The sequence below is a fragment of the Atractosteus spatula genome, chromosome 23 (genome assembly GCF_055471065.1).
Source record: "Atractosteus spatula isolate fAtrSpa1 chromosome 23, fAtrSpa1.hap1, whole genome shotgun sequence".
Taxonomy (NCBI): domain Eukaryota; kingdom Metazoa; phylum Chordata; class Actinopteri; order Semionotiformes; family Lepisosteidae; genus Atractosteus; species Atractosteus spatula.
Window position 1 is genome coordinate 1,084,506 of NC_142728.1, and position 21,182 is coordinate 1,105,687.

General features: G+C 49.3%; 2 protein-coding genes across 6 annotated transcripts; both read right to left on the bottom strand.

Annotated features, from left to right (window-relative positions):
* Window positions 1–29: 29 nt before the first annotated feature.
* On the bottom strand, window positions 30–10,838 carry LOC148816014 (bile salt-activated lipase-like). The gene is made up of 11 exons (XM_088940565.1): window positions 10,776–10,838; window positions 7,773–7,920; window positions 7,228–7,347; window positions 5,814–6,011; window positions 5,290–5,420; window positions 5,051–5,158; window positions 4,304–4,421; window positions 3,492–3,678; window positions 2,853–3,056; window positions 1,700–1,897; window positions 30–844 (listed from the first exon to the last, which is right to left on the bottom strand). Exons 1-11 carry the CDS (start codon window positions 10,836–10,838, stop codon window positions 643–645), a joined length of 1,677 nt encoding a protein of 558 aa, XP_088796691.1. The 3' UTR covers window positions 30–642.
* A 520-nt stretch (window positions 10,839–11,358) lies between these two features.
* gtf3c5 (general transcription factor IIIC, polypeptide 5) lies at window positions 11,359–20,823 on the bottom strand. 5 transcript variants are annotated; one of them, XR_016086005.1, is made up of 11 exons: window positions 20,455–20,808; window positions 19,444–19,666; window positions 18,074–18,272; window positions 17,798–17,993; window positions 16,914–17,018; window positions 16,492–16,606; window positions 15,381–15,461; window positions 14,756–14,828; window positions 13,289–13,371; window positions 12,578–12,720; window positions 11,359–12,147 (listed from the first exon to the last, which is right to left on the bottom strand). XR_016086005.1 is itself a non-coding variant. In XM_088904604.1 (11 exons), the coding sequence occupies exons 1-11, from the start codon at window positions 20,677–20,679 to the stop codon at window positions 11,987–11,989; spliced, it is 1,617 nt and encodes a 538-aa protein (XP_088760730.1). In that variant the 5' UTR covers window positions 20,680–20,808; the 3' UTR covers window positions 11,359–11,986. The 5 variants fall into 5 exon arrangements, 4 of the variants coding, with proteins under 4 accessions (XP_088760730.1, XP_088760731.1, XP_088760732.1 ...); XM_088904604.1 differs by having other exon boundaries at window positions 14,743–14,828; XM_088904605.1 differs by lacking the exon at window positions 16,914–17,018 and having other exon boundaries at window positions 14,743–14,828; window positions 20,455–20,823.
* Between the last annotated feature and the right edge of the window lie 359 nt (window positions 20,824–21,182).

Consider the following 21,182-nt stretch of genomic DNA (forward strand, 5'->3'; position numbering starts at 1 on the left):
GGAGCAGTGAAGGTTTGAAGATGCAGAAAGCAGGTTGATGCTGTGTTTTATTGGAAGACTGATTACAGGCATAGAAGCAATTCCACCAGCTGAGCAGCAAGAGTCAGACTCGCATATCAAATCTTGAAGAAACTGCTTTCAATTAAGATGGCAAATAGGAAACGGTTCTATACACCAAGAGTTGTGGGTGTCTGTAAGAAAACTTTCCAGCCAGGTCGTTAAGGCCCTCTATTCATTTGTTCTAACGTATTAAGAGAAATCAGCAATCTATTCGATGGCAATACATATACAGCCAACTTTACCATTCATTTTTACGAAAAATATCAAGCATACAGTGGTAGGGGCGCCGACGGGTGAGTACAGAGAAATGCATTAGTGAGAAGGGCGAAGGTAGAATATTAAACTTCGTCCCATGCCAACACACCACACGCTGTGGCAGTTGGAAGACAGGTCAGGAAGGGGACACAGGTGTGGTTAATCGAAGGTGTGGATCACGTGGATGGGTGTGGGCGGACTGGGAAACTGCACAGTGAGAGGCGGGGGATGGCTGGGGGCGGGTCTTTTCAAATAAGCGGGGCTACACTGGTGTGCGGGCGGGGCACACAGTGAGTGGGAGGGGTTCCCACCGTCACAAGGCGGGGCTCAGTATTCTGCAGTGGAATTGGAATTGGAAAACGGGGGAAGACTGTGGTAAGTAGAAGTCCAGTAATGAATGAAACGAGTCCTCAGCATGGCCTTGATGGAGTTCTGGTTGATCTTGTTGTTGATTTCCAGGTACTTGTGTCCTGTGCTGGTAAACAATGGCCACTGGGCTGGTACCTTGGACTCTCCTTTGTTGGGGTCACTGCGGGAGAGAAGGATTAATCAGAAGGACTGATCTGGGACTCCCACGGTTTGTGTAGTTCATGATTACGTCCTGTTGAGAAGTACACTTCGGAATACAATTATGGCCTGTAACACAGGGTTTTAGGAACCCAAAAGTGAATTATTTTAAACACTGCCATTTCACTTCTGGCAGCATACAACTGCATGGATTAGTTAAGGTGAAATAATATTTGACACAGCTCTAAATGTTCCCGTTGTACAACATGTGGTGCACTGATTGATCTTTCCCTCCTGCACAGCGTCGCCTCTCAGCCTTGTTCCACTTACAGATGAAGCCAAGACACGCCCCGCTCAATCACAGGTACGTGCCTCGTTTCCTCATCCACGGGCAGCGGTGGTTCGACGTGTCACAACGAATCGGATCAAAGAGAGTTTAAAGACATGCTGAAAAATTCCTACCCTTCAATATGCAGCATTATTAGAGTAATATACATGGTAACTCACACCAGATCAACAGGAGTTGCTAGTAAATAGTGGGAACAGTAGGGATAGTGAATTAATCAGAATTCCAGAAATAATAAAAGTAATAAAAATAATAAAAAACCCATCCATTCTCAGGGTCGCGGGGGAATCGGAGCCTGTTGGGCGCGAGGAGGCAGGGAACACTCTGGATAGGACACCAGTCCACCGCAGATGAAATATTCTGTTTGTTCAGCCCATGAAGGCGAAAAGACATGGAAATTGATCTGGTGTATAAATGGCTGCTCGCCGGTGCCGAGAGCCTGAGGCGCTGTCTGTCTGTGGCTGTTCCCGATGGCTCCGGGCGCGTGCTCCGTGCAGCTCGGAGAAGGGCGCGGGCCGTGGGGATACTTACCCTGTCTGGGCGAAGTTGGTCCAGTAGGCGATCATGTAACCAGAGACGTCGCGGTGGCGTGGGAAATAGGCCAGCGGCGTGGTGAAGGGCTTCCCGAAGACGTACTGGAGATCCTCGGCGTGGTCCGCGCCCATCCATTTGGGGAAGACTGGGATCCGGGAAGGCATGGAGAAGACATAGAAGTAGGTGCGGCCGGTCCTGACACCCCAGGCGAGGGAGAAAGGGAGGGGAAACAGTGAAGTTCAAAGGTCAACCCCGAGAAACAATTGTTTTCATGTCCACCATATTGCATGGAAAATGCGCCAATTACAGTTTTAAGGCAATGAAGGAACAGATATGCTTTATACCGTAGGATGAATTGTTGTACATCTTTCCCAGGAAATCTCTCACCTCTGGAGAAGGCCTGGAGCTCATAATATGACAAACAGATCTGACTGTGCCAGTTACGATTTTGGAAAAAACTGCAAGATTTTAGATTTAAGTTATTTTTTAAGGACACAAAGGGGTCTTGAGCCCATGGTAATAAGCTCAAAAACCGTGGTTTCCAACTCCTGTCCCTGGAGTTCAGAATCCAGGGGGTTTTAGATCTCTTTAAATTGCCTCCTGCTAAACTAGTCAAGCTGAACTTGAATTGGACCAATGCAACTTCTCCCAGGTGAAGAGATGTTTGTAACTAAAGGACACCTAGAAAATCTGCAGAATTGTTCATTTCCTAATTGAACTCACCACCTATTCCATTGATTATAGGTTACCGTTTCTCTATTTATACATTGATGATATAAAGGCTATTTTTAGACCTAATTTTAAGAAGCTACGGGCGAGACAGACAGGTATCTTACAAGAAACGCCTTTAAAATTCATGGTGTGTTTCACGACCATGCAGGCCATTAATTAAATATTAATTAGCTATGGTCACTTCACATTGCTGGAGGAGTCTGTGGCTCTGAACGTTGACTTAATATGTGCCACAGGGAAAAGTTGAAGTCTATTCAGAAGGTGTAGTTCCCCCTCCAGCTTTGTGAAACAGCAAAAGCCAATTAATATTCATTGCCACGAGTCAATATCAGTCTATAAATAGATAAGCAGAAAACCGGAGGAAGGATGCTCTGTTGTGGCACTGCTGTCATGAGGGTTCGGGGACAGGTGTGCTTACTTGGAATTGTTAGCGTGCAGGTAGAGACCAGACTCTGTGGGCGCAAGGAAGAGGAAGTCGGTCTCCACGTCCACCACCGTCTTCTTGATGGTCTCCTGTGAGGGCGACGGGCCCCAGTTCTGCGTGTACAGGTCGAAGGCGCTCTGAACGGCCTGCTCCCCCTTCTCCCTGGTCAGGCCCCTCAGCAGCTTCTTCAGGTCCTCTCTGCCAGAGACGAATGCTCGCGCTTTGTCACGGCCCGCACAATTCCGATCGACGTCAGCAGGGCTTTGCCATAGCCAGCATTTAAGATGACAGCGTTTTTAATTCGGGAACCATTATTGACCTTAACTCCAGCCAGCTTGAAAGCAATGGATGGCTTTCAGGAGCGTGTTCGAATCATGTGTTATTGCGTGCAGAGGGGCACGCTTCACAGTGGCTTGCAAGAGAATTTGCACAGATTGGAAGGAGCAACCTTTTTTTTCTCAAGCTTGTGGGTGCCTGGCCAAGGCACCAGCTGAGAAGACCCTGGCCAACAAACACCTCCCCCATCTTGGCAGTATTACCGCCTCCTAGAGTTCCCTGACCACAGTTGGCCAGCCAGAATTATCCGGGTTCGAACAGCCTATGTCTGCCCCTCGATGGAGGGTCTTGACTCACGGGTATGTGGTCTCCTTGGCCCTGTTGATGGAGGGGACGTCAAAGCCAGCGAACAGGTGCCCATCCATGTTGTTGATGCCGGCGATGTAGTCGATGTCGGCGGCGTTGTGGAACAGGTTGCCAGGGTCGTCGGGAATGAAGTCACCGTCGACAACAGGAGAGAGGCCCAGGTTCCACACCACGGGGTCTGCGGGCACAGCACAGGTCTCGTTCACACGGGCGCCGCAGAGCCCAGCCCGCCTGGGAGTGCACCACGGCCAGCTCTGGAACCAGCGAGGGCTGGTTCGAGCAGTGACATGCAACGTGTTATAAATCCAGCTGGATCTTGTTCGTCTACCCTGGGACCAAAGGCACGCATGGGTCTGGTTTGATTGGGTTCTCAGGGCACGAGGAGAGCTGCACCCCTAGTGCAGGCAGATCTCACCTCTGTTTCTTTGCAGCTCAAAACATAAACCAATGTTAATGGTCCCCCTGGCTACACACACAGTTTGAAAATACAGCTAATTTTCATTCTCGAACCAACATGTATACAGACTGAGCATAAAAAGAAACATCATTTTATTTTTGCATCATATTTTAGATTGGGATTTTGATGTCATTTTCATGAACTGATGATTAGGACTTCGTTTAGAAAAATTAGGCCACCACTCTCTCGCCATCAGTACACCTGGTGCTATAAAAAGATTGTCATTTACCTGATAGCAGCTTAGTGGATTAATTGCAGTTGTGAGCGATCGGTTTTGCCTGAGGCTCAGCATATATTTAAACACACGAGGGAGGTACTTCTCCTTGTTAAGTGCAGCCTCACTTACCGCTGGAGCCGAAAAGCGTGAGGTCCCCAGCCAGGGTGACGGCCACAGGGTCTGTGATCTTCAAGCAGCCCATGAGCCGCGCAGTGTCATCGGTGGGGCAGCCCACCTTCTCCGCGATCTGCAGGACAGCAGCGTGCACGGTCAGGCCCAGCGATCGGCGGCCCAGAGGGCAGGACACAAGGTCCTCCCTCACACACTGATGTCCTCATCCGCTGCTCGGATCTGGGTGGCACAATCGCTCCTTCTGAGGGAACCGCCCCTGCTCTCAAAAGCCTTGGCGTCTGTTTTTCACACACGGTTCAAAACCACCAAATTGAGTTCTATCGCTGAACGCTGAGAAACCGGCCTCCATAAACCTGGAGCAGGGTAAAATCACAGCCCTGCCCCCTCCTTCCTTGTCTTGCCATAAAGAGCAGAACCAAAGACACCCATTCTGTGGAAAAGTTATGTGAACAATCTTACCAGGGGGATTCATTAAATTAGGTCATTCAAACTATCATGGCATTACTATTGTAGAAATACATAAGGCCAAATGTCTTTTGCAGGGGACTCAGAAGCTCAGGAGCTGTTACTGGGCATGTGATGCCAAAGAGTTGGAAAATCTAACGTGAGCTGGAAGGAAACCAAATTCTGAATTGGCCCCACAAACTAAAATTATCCACGAGCACCAGAAGAACATCATCGACTCCTTGGGGAATTTCAAAAGCTCCCGAAAAGCTGGTGGGTTTGTTAAGGTGGAATACAGACCTTCTTGGCCCAGTACAGGGCGTTCCTGTTGAGAGCCCAGGGACTGAGCGCCATTCCGCTCTGCGAGATGGCTCTCCGGATCAGTCCCTTGTTGTACGGAGACAGGATCTGCAGGAACAGTCACAGACAGCCAGGGTTCACACTTCACACGCTACAGGAGGTGCGGAAAGGAGCACGAGGGAGAGGAGCTGAGCTCGATGCCAAGCAGAGAAACAGGCTAGCGACGGTCGCTTGCGCACCTGGAAGTTGACGCTGGCGGACCCCGCCGACTCTCCGAAGATGGTGATGTTGTCGGGGTCTCCGCCGAACGCTTTGATGTTCCTGTGCACCCAGGCGATGGCGGCGTGCTGGTCTCGCAGCCCGTAATTCCCTGGAGTTCAGGAAAACACACCCCCCACCACCGGAGTGAACTCCACAGAATGCTACAAGCAGGGATTAGGAATTCCATAATTCGAGCTGTAACAACAAGACCTGTCAGGACGAGCGAAGGGAAAGGGACAGGTGATTACAGGCATCACCTTTAGTGCTGCGTGTTTTGGAATTCTTCCACTGGCCCTCTACCGCCTCAGCTATTTCTCGGTCGTAATATCATTTGTAACCAAGCTTGTTATTAATGTTGTTGCTGAATGTTCATTTAAGACCTTAATCATTAACTGGGTCGCTCTCGGCGTCTATTCCAGTGACCTTGAAGGTGGTGACTGACGGGGACTCAGGCCTCAGTCACCCAGCGCCCCCCCACGCCCTCGTCTCCAGCGACACCTACCAGGTCCGTTGGCGTCGCCAGTGCTGAGGAAGCCCAGCGTTCCCACGCGGTAGTTGGCGGTGACCACAATGACTTTGCCGCGGTCCGCGATTTCCTCGCCACTGTACAGGTAGTTCTCCAGGAAATTGGCTCCCTGGCTCCCCCCCACCAGGAAGGCCCCCCCGTAGATGTACACCATGACTGGCAGGCCAGTGGACACTGTGGTGGGACAGAGCACAGGATGTCAGTCTCAATAACACCCCCCTTTATTTCACTGGTGAAGACTTGTCTTCCCTTAATCCTAGTGGTAGTGCTGAGGTTCAATGATGGTGCTGAGGTTCAGTGGTAGTGCTGAGGTTCAATGATGGTGCTGAGATTCAGTGGTGGTGCTGAGGTTCAGTGGTGGTGCTGAGGTTCAATGATGGTGCTGTTCAGTGGTGGTGCTGAGGTTCAGTGATGGTGCTGTTCAGTGCTGGTGCTGAGGTTCAGTGGTGGTGCTGATGTTCAATGATGGTGCTGAGGTTCAGTGGTGGTGCTGAGGTTCAATGGTGGTGCTGTTCAGTGGTGGTGCTAAGGTTCAGTGGTGGTGCTGTTCAGTGCTGGTGCTGAGGTTCAGTGGTGGTGCTGTTCAGTGGTGGTGCTGAGGTTCAGTGGTGGTGCTGTTCAGTGGTGGTGCTGAGGTTCAATGATGGTGCTGTTCAGTGGTGGTGCTGTTCAGTGGTGGTGCTGAGGTTCAATGATGGTGCTGTTCAGTGGTGGTGCTAAGGTTCAGTGGTGGTGCTGTTCAGTGCTGGTGCTGAGGTTCAGTGGTGGTGCTGTTCAGTGGTGGTGCTGAGGTTCAATGATGGTGCTGTTCAGTGGTGGTGCTGTTCAGTGGTGGTGCTGAGGTTCAGTGGTGGTGCTGTTCAGTGGTGGTGCTGAGGTTCAATGATGGTGCTGTTCAGTGGTGGTGCTGTTCAGTGGTGGTGCTGAGGTTCAGTGGTGGTGCTGTTCAGTGGTGGTGCTGAGGTTCAGTGCTGGTGCTGAGGTTCAGTGGTGGTGCTGTTCAGTGGTGGTGCTGAGGTTCAATGATGGTGCTGTTCAGTGGTGGTGCTAAGGTTCAGTGGTGGTGCTGTTCAGTGGTGGTGCTGAGGTTCAGTGGTGGTGCTGTTCAGTGGTGGTGCTGAGGTTCAATGATGGTGCTGTTCAGTGGTGGTGCTGTTCAGTGCTGGTGCTGAGGTTCAGTGGTGGTGCTGTTCAGTGGTGGTGCTGAGGTTCAGTGGTGGTGCTGAGGTTCAGTGCTGGTGCTGAGGTTCAGTGGTGGCTGTAAAGCTCTTTGAGATTCTTCAGGGTTGGAGCTGCTACTGTGTGGCTGTTGCCTTTACCCATGGTGACACTCCGCAGTTACCCTCAGTCTAATCCAATGTGCTGTAGATGCTCTAGTGGGGATCAGTACCTTTAGAGCCCTGAGGGACCCAGATGTTAAGATAGAGACAGTCCTCGCTGCCCCGAGTGGTGGTCTGGGTGAGTGTAATCTGGAGACACCTCTTCCGAAACTCAGTGGCCTTCAGCACTCCTGCAGGACAGAAGGCAGGGACAATCGCCATTATGACAAGCAGCAGGAAAAGGACCTTCTGCATTTAACCAACACTGTGCAAAATAGAGAACTAGTAATCCAGCCACATATGAGTAGAGCATATTCCCCATCTTCAATATTTTAGCTGTAATTGCTTTCCCACAAGAATAGTCCAGTTTCATTTATAATTGAACCTTCGCTTCCTTTTCATCCAGTAGCACAGGAAGTGAAGTGCTCAGTGGAATACACAGTTAATAAGTGGCAGATCAGGGGCTTGACTAAATCAGCTCCCGGTAACAAGCAGTTTTCAATAACTACTAAATGAGGCCAAAGGGAGATGGGCAGTCACTGAGGGGCTGCTTATTTCTGTGGCTTTGCTGACATTTCTCAGAACTCCATATTTCTTGGCGTGTTGGGGACTGTACCTGACCACCCTGGGTGAGGTTTAGGATTCTCGAATCGGCCTGGCCGGTCAGCGAAGGGAATCCCCTTGAAGATGTCCATGGATCTGAAGAGGCCTTTCCGCTTGTGTGTGCCTTCCACCATTCCTCCTTCTGTGTAGACCACACCGAGCTGCAGATACACACACACTGAGCTGCAGATACACACACACACACCGAGCTGCAGATACACACACACCAGACTGCAGATACACACACACACACACACACACACACACACACACACACCGAGCTGCAGATACACACACACACACCGAGCTGCAGATACACAGACACACACACCGAGCTGCAGATACACAGACACACACCGAGCTGCAGATACACACACACACACACCGAGCTGCAGATACACACACACACACACACACACCGAGCTGTAGATACACACACACCAGACTGCAGATACACACACACACACACACACACACCGAGCTGCAGATACACACACACACACACACACACACACCGAGCTGCAGATACACACACACACACACCGAGCTGTAGATACACACACACACACACACACACACACACACCGAGCTGCAGATATACACACACACACACCGAGCTGCAGATACACAGACACACACACCGAGCTGTAGATACACACACATACCGAGCTGCAGATACACACACACACACCGAGCTGCAGATACACAGACACACACACCGAGCTGCAGATACACACACACACACACACACCGAGCTGCAGATATACACAGACACACACCGAGCTGCAGATACACACACACACTGAGCTGTAGATACACACACACACACCGAGCTGCAGATACACACACACCAGACTGCAGATACACACACACACACACACCGAGCTGCAGATATACACACACACACCAAGCTGCAGATATACACACACACACACCGAGCTGCAGATACACACACACACACCGAGCTGTAGATATACACACACACACACCGAGCTGTAGATACACAGACACACACCGAGCTGCAGATATACACACACACACCGAGCTGCAGATACACACACACACACACACCGAGCTGTAGATACACACACACACACACCGAGCTGCAGATACACACACACACACCGAGCTGTAGATACACACACACACACACCGAGCTGCAGATACACAGACACACACACCGAGCTGCAGATATACACACACACACCGAGCTGTAGATACACAGACACACACCGAGCTGTAGATATACACACACACACACACACCGAGCTGTAGATACACAGACACACACCGAGCTGCAGATATACACACACACACCTAGCTGCAGATACACACACACACCGAGCTGTAGATACACACACACACCGAGCTGTAGATATACACACACACACACACACACACCGAGCTGTAGATACACAGACACACACCGAGCTGCAGATATACACACACACACCTAGCTGCAGATACACACACACACACACCGAGCTGTAGATACACACACACACCGAGCTGCAGATACACAGACACACACCGAGCTGTAGATATACACACACACACCAAGCTGCAGATACACACACACCAGACTGCAGATACACACACACACACACACACACACACCGAGCTGCAGATACACACACACCAGACTGCAGATACACACACACACACCGAGCTGCAGATACACACACACACACACACCAAGCTGCAGATATACACACACACACACCGAGCTGCAGATACACACACACTGAGCTGCAGATACACACACACACACCGAGCTGCAGATACACAGGCACACACACCGAGCTGCAGATACACACACACACCGAGCTGTAGATATACACACACACACACCGAGCTGCAGATATACACACACACACACCGAGCTGCAGATACACACACACACACCGAGCTGCAGATATACACACACACACACACACCGAGCTGTAGATACACACACACACACACACACACACCGAGCTGTAGATACACACACACACCGAGCTGCAGATACACACACACACCGAGCTGCAGATACACAGACACACACCGAGCTGCAGATATACACACACACACACCGAGCTGCAGATACACAGACACACACACCGAGCTGTAGATACACACACACACACACACCGAGCTGCAGATATACACACACACCGAGCTGCAGATACACACACACACACACACCGAGCTGCAGATACACACACACTGAGCTGCAGATACACAGACACACACCGAGCTGTAGATACACACACACCAGGCTGCAGATACACACACTCAGACACACACATTGCTGCACTCAGCATCTGACATCTTAGAAATATGGAAATATTTCAGGAGTAAAGCTTTAATGCCAGTTCAAGTACTTGCGGTCATGAACAGCATCTACAAGTGTCCAAATGGTATTTGTATATATATACCTGCACAGACGGGAATTTTTTAGAAAATTAGCCAATGAATCAAGCCTATTGATCAGCAGCTCAGAGACAACAGCTGATGCAACTATGAAATCCCACCGCCCAGCCTCAGCTGAAAGGAGTAAGGCTCTCAAGATCTGAAGTGTCACCAACACCGTGGGCTGCTGCAGTGCTCGAGATTAGACCAGCTGTCAGCAGCCTGATCTCTTCAGACAGCTAACTCAATGTGTCGATTACCTCTCTTCCAGTAAGTTCTTGAATGCAGCTTTGTGTGATACTGAAGTTCCTTCACTTTAAATGTATGAGAATCCATGTCATCTTTAGATGCACAATAAACTCTTTGCCTTCAGCTGAACTGTTAGGTATCCTAGCTTCTCTCCTGCATCGAGAGTCCAGCTGTCAGGACAGAACAACTGACTCCTGCCCTTAAAGAACTTGAAACACATGGCACCCAATGGACAGCCAATTGACAAATCCTGCGATTTGTGATCAAAGTAATTTGTGCACACAACTTGAAACATTACGCTCAGAAGGACAGATTTTCTTCTCTTGGTTTCAAAGCGCCCTGGCTGTAGTTCATTCGCCTCGACCTGACTTACAGTGGCCGCTGAAGCGCATCCCACACACAGGGCGAAAGCCAGCAGCGTCCCCCACGAGCCCATCTTCCGTCTGTTCCTAGCAGGGAATGGGTCCCATCAGTGTGCAGGTGTATTTATACACACGTGTGGGCATGGCTATTCACTCTCTCTGATGTTGAATATCAATATGTTCTCATAAAAAAACCAGAGGCCATCTACGGCCTTCACTTGCACATTCCTAAATCACCCGTCAGTAATCTCTCATGGCACTATCACCTTTAAGGGGAGGGCCAGTACCTTCCCCAAATCCACCTGGCTGATGCAATAGCTGACCTTCACTTAACGATTGGAAAAAATGGGAAAAGAAATGTTGTTGTTGCAATATTTTCCAAAAGATACCAGTATTGATTTTGGCAGCAGGAAACAGGATACCTTGTAGTAGATTTCTTTGGGTGGGGGTTCCAGGCTTGGTTTCAGTCGACCTGCTTCACGACAGGCCCTCTGCTCTTACTAAACAGAGAGCTCCAATCACGCTGCAGTGAATCTCACAGGGGGGTGCAGCAAAGTGGCTTTTATAGCTTTATAGAAAAAATAACACTTGTGGCTGGTCTTCTCAAAGAGTTTATATGCAGAAACCCAAAGAAAAACATTTACAGTACTTTTCTGCCTGTCAAGGCAATTTTATACTGTTTGTATAGTGGAATGTTACATGATTTTTCAATTGTAGACAAAAAAAATGTTGTTTTTTTTTTACAGAAGAGTTCTGCGGCAGAGACAATATGAGACAACGTGCAGATAGCGTGAAGGTACCGAGACACTTGCCTGAAACAACGGGCCCTCCTGATTGTTACACAACCAACACACACGGACCCGACTCCCTGCAGTTTGAAAAAGAGCCACAAACTAAAACCCATCCAGCAGCTGCCTTCTTCAGGCAGCTAAACTATACAGAAGAAAAAGGAAAACACACGTTTTTAAATTCATTACATCAAGACCAATCGCTCATTGTCATTATTTTTCAGAATCCGAGCAGCCTTCAGGTCTTGCTGTACATGGGGAGTGGTAAGACTGCCCTCACATTACCCCAGGAAGCACTCAGCCTGGCTGTGTGTGAGTGTGTGGCTCTGCAGGCCAGGAGCCCGTGTCACAGTGCACGGCCCTGCAGGTGTCGTGCTTCCCAGTGCTGTGGCTGCAGCAGGAGGGCCAGCTCCTCACAGGGGCTGGAGGCAGGTTCACACGTAGCTGAGGATCTCCGTTTCCATTTCGTTGTCGCTCCCCTCCGAGGGCTGGAACTCTTCCTCCTCGTCTTCCTCGTCCTCCTCGCCGCTGTCCATGTCCAGGGCCCCGGGCGGACCCCCAGACGAGGGGCGCTGGGCCTTGGTGGGGAAGAGAGCTGCAGCACGCGGACGAGACAGGAAGAGGATTAGGGCCTCTCCCACGGCAGCTCGCAATAACCACACCTCAGCCCCTTCCTGGGAGAGCTCGTCTAGAACAACACTCTTTATCCTTTACTCAGGAAATGCTGCCGTATTCTGCAACAAAACAACACACGTTCTGCTGTGCTTTCCACTCGAACTTTGCAGTTTTTTATGGGGCAAGACTGAAAGCAGAGGATGCGTGTGACTATAATAACAAACCGCACTTTCTCCAGGGAGAATCTCGCTGACTAGTCCATTAAAGACCCTGGCCAACCAATCCAGCTTTCTTCACCACATCTTTTACCTGGAGACCTCTGCATCCGCCGGAGTACTGGCACGCCCTTCTCAAAGGAGCAGGCGCCCTGACAGGCCCTGTGATTCCGGCACTGGGGGGTGTCGAGTTACCTGGCCTCTTGGAACGGATGATCTGCTTGATCATGTTGGACATGATGTCCCGCAGCTCGTCGCTGGTCTTGGGCAGACACCAGCCGTCGCGCTCGGTGCACTCTGTCTCCTTGCCATCGTTGCGATGAATGATCCTTTTCAAGCTGCCAAGGCGCAGGAGAGATAACATCACTTGGCTCTTCTCACAGGAGGAGTGAGAGAGACTGCCGTCAACACCTGGCCCGCACATTCAGGACAGGACCCCTAGCACCGCAAAGAACGTCCACAATCGCCCACCTGTTCTGTCCTGGAGGTTTCTAACCGCTTCAGGCAATTCAGGGTCGCCAGAACCCACCCAGGCAAGCAGGGGGCGCCTGTCGGGGTACACCCTGGACGGGACGCCAGGCCGTTGCAGGACAGACACACTCACTCTCACAAAGCCAGCTTTCCAGCTACGCCACTATTTACCAATCAGGACTGTGGGAGGAAACCGCAGCACCCAGAGGAATCCATGTGAACCCAGGGAGAACATGCAAACTCCACACAGACAGCTCCCCAGATGGGAAATGGAACCCAGGGCCCCAGCGCTGTGTGGCAGCAATGCTGACCCCTGTGCCGCCTCATACTTACAACCAAACGGTTAAAACACAGACGATCCCTAGAGCACTAGTGAAAGAAAAAGGTGCCCAGACCGCGAGCTGGAAGAGAAAGAAACGCCCGGTGTTTCTTTACCTTTCCACTTCCAGGTCACACAGCTGGTAAAACATCTGTCTGTAGGGCGGCAGAGTGCCTTCGCGGAAGATGTAGGCGGATTCCTGAGAAAAGACAACACCAGCCCACTGTTGCAAAACTGTCCTACTGAATTACAGACCTTATAGTGTTTTAGCTGGAGTTTTGGTTCTGTTCTGGAGTTGTTGAAAACTAAAACGATTACAAATAATATGTATAGTAATAAGTATAAAAAATCAGCATGATTTTTCTATAAAGACAGGACATGAATCTCAGCCTTCAAAAAAAAATCATAAAAATAATGAAGACACTTTTACTGTAGTATTTCAATACCGCCAGTCCTAGAGAGGCTTCTTATAAAACTTTTTTTTGTACGTTTCTGGTATTTATGGGCTTATCCAGCACTCATAATAAACAGGTTTAGTAAAAAAAAAACTACGCCAGCATGCTGTAAAGAGGAGGGTTTAAGTGTCTGAATGGTCAGAAATCTCTGAATGACAGCTGTTTGAACCAATCAGATGAGCTCTTTCTAGAGCCGGTTGATTTGAATGTATTTAGCAGCCATCTTTGTTGCAGAATGGTTTGTTTTTTACAAAACTCGTGAATTTTAATAGTAAAATAGTCAAATGAATGCACTTTCTCAAGGTAAGGCAAAATGTTCTTTATCTATTTTAGCGAATTTTTGCTTTTGCGCTTGTATTTTGCTGGAGACCCGATAAATTATGGATGATTCTTCTCCAAACAGAAACGCGAGATGAACGTAACAATGAAAAAAAGTTTGTTTGCTTTCTGCTGATGTGTCTGTTTACAAAACATAGTTCTGAAGAGCTCAGGTGGTCTTGCGTTTTGTGATGTGTTTTGATTTTGCTGGTAAAAATATATATATATTATTCAACCGTTGTGTAGTTTCTGTCAGCATCACACTATTATTTTGTTTATTACAAACTAGTTTCACTGCAGTGAAAACAAACTTAATGGTCGTGCAGATCAGTTGTATTTGCAGTAGTCTGAGAAACGATTAAAACATGTTTTTGTTAATGAAAAGTGTAGCGTTGAACGCAAATACACACGCTTGGCTGATATGACTTAGGGGGACAGGTTAATGATAACTTAAAGGATGAAGGAAATTAATTCCAACCTGTACATAAAAAATCTGCAAGGATAATATCCGGAATCAATAAAATAGCAAACATAATCAACAAACACACAACAAAAAGCATGACGTGTAAGTCTGGAAAAGTTCATGTTGAGGCTTTAGATTGCAAACAGTGTTCAGTATTAGCCACAGTACTATGAACAATAAAGAGTAAATGGTTATTGCAGTCTTAGAAACAATAATCCCCACTCTGGGGATTGTCATATAGTTTCAGGTTTAGTTTTTTTTTAACCCATGTTCCAATTTTAAATCCTTCATCTGAAACACCGCGTTTGGAAAGGTCACTGTGTGTGGTACGTACTTTCAGTTTGTACCTGCAGGGGGCAGGCTTGGGCAGGGTGCTGGATCCTCCCTCTGTGATATCCTGCAGCCGGGCAGGTGGTGGCACTGGCACATGGATGGCAGGGTCAGTGACACAAGGAAAGTCCAACGTGCTCAAGCACCTACTGTACGCAACAGGTCCGTGAATGAGATACGGACCTGCGTTGGACGCCACTGCTGAGCGTCAACCTTTTTAGTTTTCTGATCCATTGTAAAGAAATAACAGATGGTTTATTGTTGGTTAAAATTTGGATTCTATACCCCTCCAATCTGGAATCGCCATCAGTTACTCAACCCGATTCAAACCTCAGATCCTTATTCTAACACAGGAGGCGGGGAATGTACAGCCTAAAGCTCCTGATTCACACTGTGCTCCCAACAGCACCCTCAGCAGAGTGCATCGCTGGGATGAGCGATGGTGCTCTTGGTTACAGGTGTTCATGTGGCTCAGCCTGCAGTCTGAATCAACACCTTCACTGCTTGAAGATGTACGTCTCGAGAGCCCGCAGATTACAGACATCTCGACTGAAAGGCAGTGCCTTGCAGACTGTCCACAGGACGGGCCACAGATACAAGGTGAACAGTTCTGCGCCTCTCGGGTGCCCCCCTTGTGCCTACCCGTCTTGTTGATGGTGATGGGTAAGCTGTAGTTGTACGTGCTTCTCTTCGCTTTCACTGGCATGTCATTCGGGGTGTAACCTAAAAGACGAGAGCAGACATAAGAAAGCGTGAAGTCAAACGCAGCGTTTTGAAATGAACTGACAACATGTGAAATTCACAACTTCATAGGGGAGCTTCTGAGGCCAACAGCGTAATGGCTGTCGAAAGCCCATTTCTCAGCCCCGGTACTCAAGTACTTTCAGTGTTACAAGGGTGGCACGCAGGTGTGATGGTAAGAGCTGCTGCCTGCTGCCTTGGTTCCAGCCTGGGGCACATTCCGTGTGGAGCTTGCATGTTTGCCTCACGTTAGCATGGGTTCTGAATGCACTGGTTTCCTGCTGCCTCGGACTGACGGGTGTGCCATCCAAGGAGAGACCAGGCAGGTGCTGTAGAGCCCACTTTACCCCTCCTGATCTGTGAGATCAGGGCTGCCGTGACCCCAGCAGGACTTTCTGAGGGAGCAGGAATGGTACAAAGATACCTGCCGGCTTCTTCTCAAACTTTCAGGGTGTAAAATAAGAATGGCAGCTCCATCTAGTGTTCGCTACGGATCTGCAGCACTTCGACATAGCTTGTGGTGTACAAGTGTGCTGGGATCATGGGGCCCAGTTCACTGGGCTCTTGACGAGATGACGAAGCCTGCAGGTGGAAGGAGGTGTCCTGCTGTTTTGCAGCAGAACAGTCCAAGAACAAGCGCCGTGCCCGAGAGGCTCGAACCTCGAACCCGCAGCAGCTCAGCACGCTAACGAGCTCGGGAAAGACGCCCTGCCAGCTGCGAGCAGTAACTGGGAGGTAGGGGACAGAATGAGCTTGACTGGGATCCTGAAATATTACAACGACTTGTAAAAACCTGCTAGAATGAACAGCCTTTGTGAAATGAACAGCTTGAGACGCAAACGAGGGGTTCGTAGGCAGCTGGGCCTGCTTTTGATTTCCGAGATCTGCTCGTGTGAGGGTGGACTCTCTCACTGTACAGTGTCCTTCTCTGCAGATCGAATAAAGCTGGCTCTGCTGAACGCCCTCTCTCAGGTCTGGGTTCGAACGAGGGCACTCTGTGCGGCTTCAGTACCATGTTTCATCCCGCAGCGGATCCGGAAGTCCAGCACCTGGTAGACCTTGGCCTTGGGATCGGTCCTGGGGTCGTAGCCAAACTGCACCCACAGGCTCCTCCAGGGACCGGTCAGCTGGAAAACAGTTAGTGCACCTTATCTTCCCATCGAAACGGGCTGCTCAGCTCTGACCATTCCCATCTGAAAGGATCATTGATCTCTGGTCCTAATACAGCCGTTCATTTTTCTACGGCGATTAATGTCACATGCAATTAAAAACAAGTGCTTTTCTTTTTTACTTTTTCGCCGGTCCACAGTAAAGAGCATGTGGAAATGCATTCCAGATGCTGGGACAATACGAGATTTGTGTTAAGCTGGGCATTGTCGTATCAAAATGGAGCTGCACCTAGATTTCCAAGAACCTCTAAATGTTCCTTCTCACCATGTAGTAAGCCACGTATGGGAGCAACAGTTTCAGTTTTTCTGGGTGAATCTCCATGTTGCACTTCACTGCATTTTTGGACCAGACAGGGCGCTTCTCAAACAGCTGTTTGGGGGACAAGGGGAATAAAGTTAATCCAGAACCTGAATAACCGTGCTGCTCTTTACCTGGAAGTGCAACATGCTGTGGAGGTCAGGTCGCTTGGCCAGTATGTTAGAGGATTAGATAAGGGGGGTACTTTTACGCACATGTGGTCCTGTCTCAGGTGGGAAAGCCAAGAACCTTGAACAGGACTGATTCGGCAAACACTGCCGTTGATAAAAACGGACTCGGCCGTATCTGAGAGTATGGAAAGAACACACTGGGACCTGGTATATTTCAAAATCTTACGACGTCCCCTTTTATGGTTCTGTTTCCTCGTTATTTTTATATAGCCATCGTAGTATTATTCTTTACACACTCACAAAGGGCTTATTCACGAAAAGCAGCTTTATATTGGCCATTGCCAACACTTCAGTCTTTATTAAATGTGCATGTGTGGCCATCGCGGGAGGATATGTGAACACATTCACACACTTCACAGGCCCCGACCAGCTCGGTTGGTGGAGCGTGAGACTCATAATGTCAGGGTAGTGGGTTTGTGTCCCACGACGGGCGCCAGGTCCTCCCTGTTGGAGGTTGGGCACAACTCTGTCCTGGCAAAAAACTAATGTTATGGAAACGGCAACAGGATGTTCCTGCCTCTACATGCCAGAAGGCATAACGGGCAAACATCCATCCACACTCTTCATAAAAAATCACCTCGAAGAGCTTGCTTTTAAGAGAGGACGTCACAGACGTAGGAAACCGAGAGGCTCCCACCCTTGGAATCGGACTGTTTCTACCTGTTTTATCTCCTCCTCTGCCCTGTGCTTGTCTGGATGGGCGCAAAACCGCTGCCAGTTCTGCACAGCCGCCTCCAGTGGCTCTGTAGGCACATCCTTGTCCTCGAAGTTGACAAAAATGGCATTGTGGGGGCGCCGGGCACGGCTCAGCCCGATCAGGTTTTCGCTTGAAAGCATGGGGTGCGTGTACCCTTCCCTGATTGGACGAGAGGAAAAGAGAGGTGACGCACGAGCCAACCAGCATGGCTCTCCCCCCAGCGCCGCTCCCGCACGCACCTGTGCTGGATTTCAGGGCGGTAGAAGTAGTCGACGGGGTTGTCCAGGCGCGAGAAGATGGGCGGCGGGATGAACAGGGGTACGTCTTGGTCGAAGAACTCCTTCTTTTCCGGACGCCGCAACAAGATCTTGTCGTACAAGGAGGTCTGTGTGCCGTCAGGCTGCGCGTGCACTGCCAGGTACTGAAAGTCTGCCATACCTGAGTGAAAATGCACGTGAAGATGGAAAAATAATTATCGGTGTAATTGCAGCTGCATTGCAGATGAGGGCGGCACTGTAGTGTGACGAGTAGTGCTGCCTCACACCATGGTCCTGGTTCGACTCTCGCTTTAGGGCACCTGTCTGTGTGGAGTTTGCATGTTCTCCACAGTATTTGCCAGGCATTCTGACTGGCTATCTAATAACAGCCCCCCTCTGATGTGGTGATCATTAGCTCTCATAATGACGACTACTGCTGACACGACTGCAGAGCTAAAGAGAGCACAAGAGGCCAAATGCTATACTTTTATGCACAGTCATTCTGAAGAGTGATTTTACTCCAGACTCCCCACCTTCAGTCTCGGTAGAGCGGTCGCAGCAGAGCAGCGGTTAGGCCCTATAATCTAGCCAGCTTTGATTCTAACCTGGTTTAGGTCACTAGCTGTCTGTAGCATAGATATTCTCAAGAAAGCACAATAGGAGAAAGGAGCCACCAGACACTTGCATTGGAGAATTTACTGGCATTTACTCGTTTACTGGCAGCCTCAGCTGTTCTTAACTATTATCAATGGAACCTACCCAACTCTCCCAGCTTTCCCCTCTTGCTGGTGCTGTAGGATTCCTGTGTGGATAAAGGATGGGTGGCCGACAATGTGCTTCAAAAACAACATGTATATTCTTCACCGCTCTAGTAAGATGACAGCAGTGTTCAGCTCTGCCGATGTGAAATGAAGGGGTGATGAGGGGAGTAGGATTCCAAATTAGACACAATCAGCACTGACGTGGTCCTTCAGGGCGTGCTGAATCCCATGCTTTTTAAAATAGCTCTCAAATCCAGATCCATAGGACGCTCCTTGGCCAACTTCAAACAGGGCATTCAGAAATGCAAATGTAAAATTCAAAGCAGAGGGCACAAAAAACACTTGTCCACACCAACTGCGCCGTTTTCATTTATGTTTATTTCAGCAATGTGTTATTTAATTCTCCTTTACATGCAGGCGGTCTAGAAATACCTTCAGACAGGAACACGGGCCTCATCGGATCACCTACCATGTGTCTGGCTGCTGTGTTTGTGTCGGAAAAAAAAAACCCAAAAGGTAACCAGCTGGGATGACCAGCTGAGCAGTAATCGGGAGTAAACTGGAGCGCAAAAAAGAAAAAAAAAGGCTTACCTTGAAACTTGTAGGTCGTGCCGATGATGCCCAGAATCTCCATGCTCATTTGTTCCTGCTCAGGGGAGCCTCCAGAGGCTTCGTTCCCACGGCCCCTGGCCACTCTCCTGCGGACACGCAGCAGCAGGCTGGTGGAGGGGAACCTGTTACCGCACACCGGGTGGCAGTAGGGGTCCCTGGGGCGGAAATACAGCTCCAGGCGCCTGGAGGAATCGGCGTAGGTCTGAAACACAAGAGCACCGTGAGGGGAGGCACAGCGGTCTCGCCGCAGCTGCAGGGCTCATTCAACCCCAGTCCGCAGTGGGAAGCAACTGCCAGCGCTGGCATCTGCTGGGCTGGAGTGGTGCAAAAGTTATAGCTGGGAAGATTTCTGCCCAACTGCACAGACCTTTGAAGCTCAGATAAGGGGCCATGTGTACACACAGAGTAGGCTCTAGTAGCTGCACAGACCCTGGCTATGCAGTAGCTATTACACTGGACTGTTAATGGTTTAGGAAAGGTAGTACAAAACTTCTGCTAAACGAAGTGTGTGAAAGCAGTCCATAAGCTTTCGGGGGGGGGGGGGAGTCGACGCATTTGTTTCTGGTTCTTGCTGACTTCAGTGTTAAGCACGCAATTGTCATACATCACAATTTAAAAGTTCTAATGTAGCAGTTTACAAACGTTATTAACTCTGGCCCATTCTCTTTCGAAACGTGGAGGGGAGTTTCAGTCGTTGGTTCAGCACCAATCCTCTCTCCAGCATTGCAAGAAACAATCCGCACCTTTTACCCCCCTAGGGGCTTTTCAGTAAACATCTGACGCTTTCCCGTGAACCGGGTCATGCAGTCCACCTTGAGAAACCTCCCAACACAGAAAAGTAACGATATTTACAATAATTACAGACTTCAAACTAAATTCCATGCTTCATCTGGGATCCTTATTATGGGGAGGGGTGGTTCCAGATTGGTGCGGTAACTGGGGGGGATCTTGAACATTCAGAGATCGGGACGTTGGACAGAGTCTGCTCACCCGCGACATGCCCTCCTCGCCCCCGACTGTCTCCAGGATCTTGTCCACGCTGAGGACACGGCACGGGTGCTCCACGCAGACCAGCCGGCGGTCCTGCGGCAGAGACAGAACCGCCGTGCCGGCCGGACCCCGGGGACCGGCTGCTTCGGATGCCACCGTCAAGCCATCTGCACTTCCTGCAGTTTCCGCAGTATCCTCCCCACCCATCTCTGCATTATCAGCCATGTCTCAGACAAAACAAAAATAGATCAGTACGAGCTGATCTTAAGTAGATCGGATCAATAATTCTGTAGATCTACAGCTTATACACGTCTACAAAATTTTAACTCCATCCCAGTGCACCGCTCTTTTTATGGACGCGGCCATCTTAGTACCGTACGCAAAATAAATCCGACTGGAGTGACGGGACCTGCTCAATGGTTCCTAGACTGTTAAAATCTGGATGGAAATATTTGTCCATCCCGTTTAGTTCATTTGAAATTGAGCGTGTCTTGGTCAAATTTAAGGTTGATTTATCTTAAATTTAGTTTTTGAGTGTCGTTATTAATTAACTGGCAAATGCTTGTTTTTTTTCTCTTTTACGCAAATCTGTATTTTATGTCGTATTTTGAATAATCGTCAGAGACGAATAATACCGTAACACCGCTCTGCAGCTCAGGTATGAACATTGGGCGTTGGTGGCGTTGAGTTTTTACAGGTTTATTTATTTTTTATTTAATATGAAAATA